The sequence below is a fragment of the Orycteropus afer genome, unplaced genomic scaffold, assembly GCF_000298275.1.
Source record: "Orycteropus afer afer isolate SDZICR_OR568_19922 unplaced genomic scaffold, OryAfe1.0 scaffold00198, whole genome shotgun sequence".
NCBI classification, from domain to species: Eukaryota; Metazoa; Chordata; class Mammalia; order Tubulidentata; family Orycteropodidae; genus Orycteropus; species Orycteropus afer.
The window spans coordinates 5,313,271-5,322,820 of record NW_006921785.1 but is presented as its reverse complement, the minus strand read 5'-3'; the positions used below and the strand labels follow the sequence as shown (position 1 = coordinate 5,322,820).

The following is a 9,550-nucleotide window of genomic DNA, read 5'->3' as shown; positions in this document are numbered from 1 at the left end:
GGTGATGATGTAATTGAGGAGGAAGGGTAGAGGTGCTCTACTGGGCTCCTGGATCACAGTGCTGAAGAACACGAGGTTGGCATGAACAGAGTGAACTTGCAGGTTATCCAAAGTTTTGTCTGGCTCCTCAGAGGTTCCCATAGCAAATAAAATGCTTCTTGGCCACAGTGCCAGTGCCCACTACTCTGTCAGCTTGACAGCCAGGAGGTAGGGGTATTCCAAGTTCCCACATCTTTCCCGGCTTCTCTCCTCTCCACCTCCATCTAAATGTAGAATTGCTGTAGAATTCTGTTATCCCTGCTGTGAATATCAGCTGTGACCTGTATGTCCAGGCACCTGCTGGGCTTTCCTACGTGGTTGTTCCTCTTGTGGGCACCTGTTCAAGACTGAGTGGCTCATTCCTCTTTCTTCCTCACCCATACCCACTTGCCCAGCCTTTGCATTGCATTTAATGGCTCTGCTATCCCAGGCTTGAAGCCCCCTCAGAGTTCCACTTTCCAGTTGGAATCCTCCAGTGCTTTTTCCTCCATCATCTCTGCCCCCTGTCCCTCCCCCAGTTCCTTTCCCCATGCAACCCTCCCAGGGCCTAGCCCAGTTCAGGTACACAAGTACTCTGGAGGTGTGGGTTGGATTGAATGGGAAGTGGATTCTGCAGTCCCCACCCATCTGTTTTCACACCTCCAGGGCAGCCAGTGTGTGAGGAAGCCAAGGGGAGTGAAGTGCCCAAACAGGCAAAGAATGAGGTCAGGGGACCCACCTGCTCCCTGTGTGGATGAGAGGAGGAGCTGAAACTTAGAGAAGAGCATCCCACCTCCTGTAGCCACAGGGTGAGCAGCTTCACCTCAGGAGCACAATCTGAGTCATGCCATGGGGAAGCCCTCAGGCTGACCAATGTCCCTTCAAGAGGGCTTCAGAAAAAAGAAGACTGTGGTGATTTGGAGAGCATTCAGAGCTCCAGAATTGGCTGGGCGGTCTTGTGGCAGAGCCATCAAGACTTGGGTTGTGGTGATACCAGACCAGCACTGAGTAACTTTCCATTTATTTGTATTGTTCACTGTCCATGATTCTAACACTGGGCCAGATTTCAGTTTCATAGAGATAAATTGGTCATAGCCTGGGCAGCTTTGGGACTAAGGCAGACAATGTGGCTCACTTTATCATTCCAGACTCCCCGAAGCAGGAAACCATGTCGAAACAGAAACTTCCAGACTGCTGGCTGGGTGGATGAAGGCTAGTCTCTAGTACCACCACACCCTGAGAGGAGCCTGGGCAGAAACTGGGCGTCTGCAGTGTGTGCTCTGTGTCTGAGTACCACAGTGGCAGCAGGACCGCTCCCTGTGGGCAGGGTACCGAATAGGGCTTAGTGCGTTTTCACACTCATTTGCTCCTAAGGTCTCATAACAATCCATAGGAGAGTATCGTCCACATCCCCATTTGATAGCTGAGCAAACCAAAGCTCCCAAAAGGCCATGGGCACAAACAGCTAGCTGGCCTTGAATCCAGGCCTCAGGTTCTAGATTCCTGATCCTCCCTCTTCATCTTATGACTGCCACTGTTGGCATATTCACGTGGGGCATCATATCTCCTCATCACTCCAGTTCCTTGATGTCAGGAATGGTGCTCTACTCATACCCTATCTGTTGGAGCCAATAGGTACTCTGTTAAGTTCTTGCTGATTGATTTATTCTCTCAGCCCAGAATGTTCTCTGGGTTTCCTGCCTTTCTCACTAAGTGCTGCCATCTGGACCTCTCTCTGCTGGTTGACCAGTACTACTGACCTCTAGCCCCCACACCCATATTTCAGAACCCCTCTGTGTTTCTCAGCAGCCTACATGTCCTGAACAGAGGCTGCCCACCCCACCAAGGCTTGTTCAGCTTCAGCCCATTGAGGGAGCAGGGGTCAGGGACTTGCCAAGGGCTTTCCTGGACCTCATAGCTATCTTCAGAGTCTATGGACAATGAGAATTCAGGTAAAGGTGAGCTATAATAATTTCTCCATGTTATTGGTGGAGTCATGGTATCACAGTGGTTAAGTGCTGTCAGATCCTCAATCCCCCAGCTGAAGGCCCCAGTGAACATCACTCAAAAAAACATAGACTCTGGGGGACATAGGCTGTTGTTGTTGTTGTTATGTGCTGTTGAGTCGGACCCGACTCATAGCGACCCTTCCTTGGGTTTCTGAGGCAGTATCACTACGGAAGTAGATTGCCCAACCTTCCTTCTGAGGAGTGGCTGGTGGGTTTGAACTGCCAGCCTTCTGGTTAGCAGTCAAGTGCCTTAGGCACTATACTACCAGAACTCCCAGGGACATAGGCAGCCAAGTTCAATTCCCCTGTGCCACAGTCTGCTCTGTGGCCTTGTGTAAGTTACTTCACCTCTCTGAAATGGGATGGAGTGGACAGTAATACTGTCCTGTTTAATGAGGTAAATATCTTCTCAGCAGCTGTTAGCTCCTTTCTCCCTCTTCTTCTCTCCCAAAATCTTCCTTAAGGCCATCTCATTCCTCTTAGGCTGAGATGAACAGTGCAAAGAGGCCTGGAGTCCCCAAAGCAGAGCATCTGCAGCCTCTGATGGGGCTGGACCTGGAGAGGCAGGAGGGGTTAGGAGGAGGTCTCCATGCTGGTTCCTTCTGCAGGGGATGGGGAGGGACTGCAGCTCAAGTGGGAAGAGGGAAACCTTGTGCAGTGTGCCCCTCCCCACAGGGCATTTCACTCACTGCTGATTCCAATTCGGAGATTATAACTCATAGCAACCCCTGTTGGATTTCCAAGGCTGTAAATCTTTACAGAAGTAGACTGCCTAATCTTCCTCCTATTGAGCAGCTGATGGGTTCAAAACACCAACCTTTTGATTAGCAGCCAAATGCCTTAACCACTACACTGCCAGAGCTCCTCACAGGGTCTTAAAAAAACAAATTCACTGCCATCGAATCGATTCCAACTTACAGCAATGCCAGTTGGGTTTCCAAGGTGGTAAATCTTTACAGAAGTAGATTGCCCCGTCTTCCATCCATGGAATGGCTGGTAGGTTTGAACATCCAGTCTTCTGGTTAGCAGGCAAATGCCTTAGGCACTGCACTGCCAAAGCTCCTTACAGAGTCTCTGTTGTTGTCTGTTGCTGTGGAGTACCACAGAACTTCTCCCCTGCCGGGCGACCTAGACTCAGCACTGAGAACTGTCCCAGCTCCACCTGAAGCCCTCTCAGTTTGTCAAGAGAGCCCTGCTTCACCCCAGCCTTGCCTCAGTCCCTCCTGTCCAGGTTCCATGGATATTATGGTTTGCAATCTCAGTTGCTGACCTGAGTTTCAGGCAGGGCTTTGAACCAAGTCTTTCTGATTTGACCTCCCCCACTCCTAGGAATTTGCATTTTACCCCAGGTATACTGAATCAGAATCTACATTTTCACAAGATCTTTAAGAATTGCCTGGGGATCTTGTTAAAATGTCCAGCAAGGCTAGAGACCTAAACCTACTTCAGACCTTGCTATTGGGAGGTCAGTGGTGACTCTTGGCAACAAATAATGCATTAGGGAAAGGGTGGTTTAAAGCTTTGCAGGTGGCCCCACAACTCCAGTTTGATACCATTTGGCATTCGTCCCCATAAGGAGCTTAAGGACAGCACCTGTCCCACAGAACTCCAGCTTCAGCTTTAGGGAGGACTGAAATACAGTGTCATTGGTCTGAGGATAGTCCCATGTCACCCAGCCAGGGCAACAGAGTGTTTATCAGAATCCTCTGGGCCAGAACCATCTCCAAGTTATCCTACAGGACCTGGTGAGGTGCATGGAACACTGGGCTGCTACCAACACCCCTGGCCTTTCTTCTTAGAGGACTGAAAGCAGGGTCCCTTGCAAGTCAAACAAGGGCTAACTGGGCCTGGTACATAGTGTGGCATAGAGAAATGATGCTTCCTGATCCAGCCCTGCTGATTAGACCAACATCCTGATAGCATGCTTCCTCCTGGAAGAGGTCCAACCATGCTGGCTTATCAATGACTTTGCACTGAGCTCTGACGAGCATTCGTGGGCTGACCATGGTGAGGAGACTTGCAGCATGTAATGTCATCTTTGACATCTTCTGCCTAAAATGAAGCCTTCTTTGCCCAACATCTACAGCTTGAACTTAGCCTCTAGGTCAGTACAGGCTTTTAGAACCTTCCAGGGGAGCCTTGTGCAGACTCTCCAGGTTCACTGTGTGTTTCCCTTTGGAAGTCAAAATGGAGAACTCTGAGGGAGGCCAACCCAGGAGAGAAGATCATGAAGAGGCAGGAAGGCTAAAGGGCCTGTGATTTGGGGTGGTGGGGAGAGGACCAAAAACCAAAACCCACTGCCATCAAGTCAATTCTAACTCATAGAGACCCCCATTGGGTTTCCAAGGCTGTAAATCTCTACAGAAGTAGATTGCTTCATCTTCCTTCTATAGAGCAGCTGGTGGGTTTGAACTGCCGACCTTCTAGTTAGCATCCAAAAGCTTTATCCACTGTGCCACCAAGAAGAGGCATTGTGTGTTTTTTCCTGTGTGAGCTTTAGGTTCTCTGGCCAGGGTGTCTCTAGCTGAGAACCCTGTGAAGTAACCTTGGCAGTGATCACAGGGGAAGACTCAGGGTGGAAGGGACTTTGTCTTTAAAATGATTTCAAATGTCTCTTTCCATTAAAATGGATTTCCTTCATGAGCTCTAGCATTTTTAATAGTCTTTCTTAAGCTTACAAATTACAACATACTCGATATAAAAAATTTAGAAAATTTATCATCCATAACTGGAAGAATATGCTTAAGAATTCTTAATTTTTGTTTTCCCAGTAGACCTTGCTGACATCTGAAAGGACTCAGTATTTACAACAGACTGTCTGTATGGGGACATGTTTCTCAGTTGAAATTATTTCTCAGGGGAGAAGAAATTTTAACCCTCTAGTGTCGATCTCCAGGTGACCATGGCGAATGGGAACAAGATCCTGCACAGGCCCAAATCCGGACAGTTAGGCACAGTAATGTGGCTGTTATAAGCATGTGATGTTAATCAGAGAAACTTCTGGAAGCCCCAGGACTCAAAACCAGATTCGTAGATTCATGCAAAAGTTTTCTACAACCCCATCATGTGCCACTGCAGGGGTCTGTGAATATATATGGTCAAGCCCTGGGCTCTGCACGGGAGGGCTAGGGTCTGGGGCCCTCACTGACTATCTCAAAACAGCTCTTGGGTCTAAGCCTCAATTCATTGAATGCCAGCAGTAGCTGCATCACTTGATCCTCAGTGGCCCTGGTCTTGGGGTATGCCATCCAAATTCAGAGGTAAGAATTAAATCCTAATGCTGTTTGGAACATCAACCCATGGAATGTGAGGTGGCCAGTGGTGAAAGGGACCTTAGAGTTTAGAAGCCCTAGGATGGAGTTTGGGCCCTGCACCAACACGCTGAGGACCTTTGCTCCTTTTCTTTTAAAATGGAGATAATAATGCCTCTGGGCTGCCTGAGGGAAGGCACTGAGGTATTGGATGTAAGAGGGCTTTGCAAACCACACCATGTTATGGCATATGAGGAAACGGTGGTACCATCTAGTTAGTCTACTTTACGATGGGATGAGAGCCTGTCTTGGTTACCTAGTGCTACTCTGACAAGAGGGAGCTCTGGTAGCATAGTGGCTAAGACACTTGCCTGCTAACCAGAGAGCTGGCGGTTCAAACCCACCAGCCACTCCTCGGAAGGAAGGTTGGGCAATCCTACTTCCGTAGTGATAACTGCCTTGGAAACCCAAGGAGGGGTCACTATGAGTCGGGTTTGACTCGACGGCACATAACAACAACAACAACTCTGACAAGAATATACCACAAATGGTATGGCTTGAAAAAACAAGAGTTTTTCTCTTAAAGTTCAGGAGGCTAGGAGTCCGAATTCAAAGTGCCAGGCTCTAGGGTCTGTGTGAAAGCCCCATGACCTTGGGTGGGCTTCAGCTCTGCCTCTTGCTCCCGGCCCACTGAAGCTAGAGGCATCTCTTCACTCAGGCAGCTACTGGCTGCTGAGGCTAGCAAGCCCAAAGTCAACAAATAAAATGGCACAGTACCAACATTACCAAACCACATGGCAGGCCATTATTAATTCAAGTCCATTGAAAGTCCTAGGGTCAGCAGAGCATGGCAGGCTGCTGAACAACAACACAGCTATATGCAGGGTTCAAGTGTGCCATAAGCTAGAGATCATTCCCAAAGCTATTTCTTATATACAGAAGCAGACCACATCTCTAAAGCAGCTGCTTAGCTACTACTTGTGGTAGGTCCCACTATGGAGGTAATTGCCAGTCTCATCATGGGGAATAACTACCATCAGCTGCCCAGCCATTCAACCAGGCCCAGCCAAGTTGACATACAAATTTAACAACCACAGAACCCCTTACTTGAGCTGTAATCACTTTCACATCCCTTATAGAACTCTCTCTAGGCCGAGGCTAGCGTGTTTACTCCAAGAGCACCCAGCTGTGGTGGAGGCCAGAGAACCCCTCCATTCCCATAAGTAGCTGCTGTTTTTCCAATCCATTGCAGGATACTAGGAGAGCTTTGAACAAGGGCACCCTGGAAATGATTTTGTTTTTAGAGAATCACTGGTTCAGCCTGTGTTTCTGCTTCAGCAGTCACACTGGGCAGCTTACAGTTCCAGTTTCCTGCCCCTTCTCTGCTTCTCACAATCAAAACATATTCATGCCCCAGACCTGGTTCTTTCTGGTTCTTTGGTTCTCACTCTTCGATCTGATTAAGTTGACGGTGCAGCGCATTATGTTCCCAAAGATCTCCACCCAGAAGGATGTTCTGTCCCCTGTCTGCCTCTGCCCCCTCCCTCCCTCAGCCCAGCGAGTTGGGTGCCAGGTCATGCTTACCTCTGACTCTGGAGGAGCCCCCCTGCTGAGATGGGTAATGATGCCCCAGGTCTGAGGCTCTTTGCCTCTCAGCCCCCAGCTTGCTGAAGAGTAGAAACAGAGGGCCTTCCTATCCTCCCTTCTTCCTCCAAGACACAGGCACCCCTGCTGTGACTTCAAAGCAGAGTGTGGATTTTGACCCCTGCTACTGCCCATCACCCGCAGCACACAAAAGAACATCATAGTAAAGAGTAGAGGAACAGAATGACCAGCGCTCCAACCAGGTCAACACCAGGAGGTTTCTGAATCAGTTTTTCCTCTGCAAATGGAAGCATTTGGATAAAGGATCTAGGAGCCTTCCTTTGGCTCTCACATCCCATGGTTTGTGAACCTACATTGGATTTCTATACAGAAATTGAAATTAAGGTGACATTCCTTCTAAAATAGCCAAAATTCTATTTGCCTTTTGTAAGCTGCTTCTAACTCCAGCCTGTAGGTGTGTGCCTTGAGCTGTTGCCAGTCTCCAGACCTTGCCCTACCTTTTAGAAATGTTAGGCCTGGGGTCTTAACGAATGAGGCTCATTCTAAGACAGAAAATGGTTTTGTTTCAACCTGTTTTCACCTGTTCCTGTATCTTTACCACACCACCATTCGGAATTCCTTCCCCCATTTTCCTGTTTCTTTTCAAGGTCACAGACAAATGCAAGTGGTAGAAAGTACTACCTAGTTTGCTGCTGTCTTAAGAGCATGGATTCTGGAGCCACATTGCCTGCTTTTACTTACAAAGGAGCTCTGGTGGTGTAGTGGTTAAAGCATTTGACTGCTAACCAAAGGGCCAGTGGTTCGAACCCAACAGCTACTCGGCAGGAGAAAGTGGAGCAGTCTGCTTCCATAAAGATTTATAGTCTTGGAAACCCAATGAGGCAGTCCTGCTCTGTCTTTTAGCGTCACTGGGAGTTGGAATCGACTTGATGGCAGTAGGTTTGGTTTTACATTTGGTCTGTTTCTTACTGGTTGTATGACTTTGGGCAAGTTACTTAACCTCTCTTCGCATTCATTTCCTCATGTGTGAAAGGATATATCATTTCACAGAGTACCCGTCACATAAGGTTATTGTGAGGATTGAATAAGTTGATTTAGTATAGTGCCTGGTGTATCATAAGTTTATACGGTGTTAGCTATGATGATGGTGATGATAGTGATGATACTGTCGTCATCCTTATGCTGAAAAAGCAAAGGAATCAAGGAGACCTGTCACTGACTAGTAGTGTGATGCAGATTCTGAACCTCAGAGTGCCCCAGTTTCCTTAGCTGTAAAGTTAAGGTAAAAATGGTATCTCCTTCCAAGGTAGTTGTGAAGACCCAGTGAAATAAGGGCCTGGTAAACAACTTTGCCCCCCAAAACTGAGCTAATCTGTTCTCTCTCTCCTTCTAGGCATACATTCTGGCAGTTCCGCAACGAGAATCCCAAGACCCGGGTTGGGGGCCCTCCCCCTGATGGGCTTCCTGGCTTCAACAGTGGGGTGATGCTGCTGAACCTGGAGGCCATGCGCCAGTCCGCACTCTACAGCCATCTGCTGGAGCCAGCACAAGTGCAGCAGCTCGCCAACAAGTACCATTTCCGTGGCCACCTTGGGGACCAGGACTTCTTCACCATGATCGGCATGGAACACCCTGAGCTCTTCCATGTGCTGGACTGTACCTGGAACCGGCAGCTTTGCACCTGGTGGAGGGACCATGGCTACAGTGATATCTTCGAGGCCTACTTCCGGTGTGAGGGCCACATCAAGATCTACCATGGGAACTGCAATACCCCTATCCCAGAGGACTAGTGCATCCTTGCCTGCCATACCCTCGGGTCCTCTGGATCTGTGGGAAGGAAAGGGCCACTTCTGGGACAGGCCCTCAGGGCAGTGTCTGAATTCCTGCAGAGACACTTCAGGGACGTCCTTTGTGACCCAGGTGCTGTAGACATCCTACTCCAGGGACCACTGTCCTGGGGTCACCCAGTGAGGGCTGGCCTCCAGATTGCTGGTCCTTGAGATCTTTTTACTCCAGGGGATGAGGCATCATGAAGGATGGTTAATGGCACATCCTCCAGTGAGCCAGAAGACAATGCATATGAAGCAAAAGAAGGAAAGAAAATTATACCCCTTGCCTTCAGTCCCCAAGGAATGAAAACCTTGTAAAGAACCAACCTTTCTTGAACCAAATATAAACCTAAATTAAATTGACAGGCTTCCATCCTTTTTGCAAGAAACAACAAACACTACTGCTATAGCTCTCAGTGAATTCTAATTAAGAGAGACAAGGTTTTGACAGCCAGCCCAGAGCTTAAGAGTCCAAACCAATGCTATCTTTCACATGACATCCTAGAAGGCTGTATGCTTACTCCCAAGAGGCTCATGTTGTTTGATGTAGGTTTGAAAACTGCCCCATCTTAGAAGGGTCTTCAGGGCCAGCTTGTAGCCCACATAAGAAAACTGTTGTCATTATTTTAGGATTCACAGTTTTTCTTTTATCCCTCAACTGCATCCCAGAACTCTACTGCCCCTTATTCACATAAGCTGGCTTCAGTTGACCTGTCTGTGTTGAGAAATCAAACCTACCCCACTAACTACATGTAATAGAATTCTTTGGGCTGGGAAGGCTCATCCCACAGAGGGGCCCAAGCAATCCATAATTGCAACCACGTGGCCTTGGAAGAGG

The 9,550-nt window shown here is 48.4% G+C and overlaps 1 protein-coding gene across 1 annotated transcript in view; it reads left to right on the top strand.

Annotated features, from left to right (window-relative positions):
- Nucleotides 1–8,673, top strand: part of XXYLT1 (xyloside xylosyltransferase 1) — a 379,814-nt gene extending 371,141 nt beyond the window's left edge. The window contains exon 4 of the mRNA XM_007948012.1: nt 8,277–8,673. Within this exon, the coding sequence (XP_007946203.1) occupies nt 8,277–8,673 (397 nt within the window). The remainder of the gene's footprint in view (nt 1–8,276) is intronic.
- The last annotated feature ends 877 nt before the right edge of the window (nt 8,674–9,550 follow it).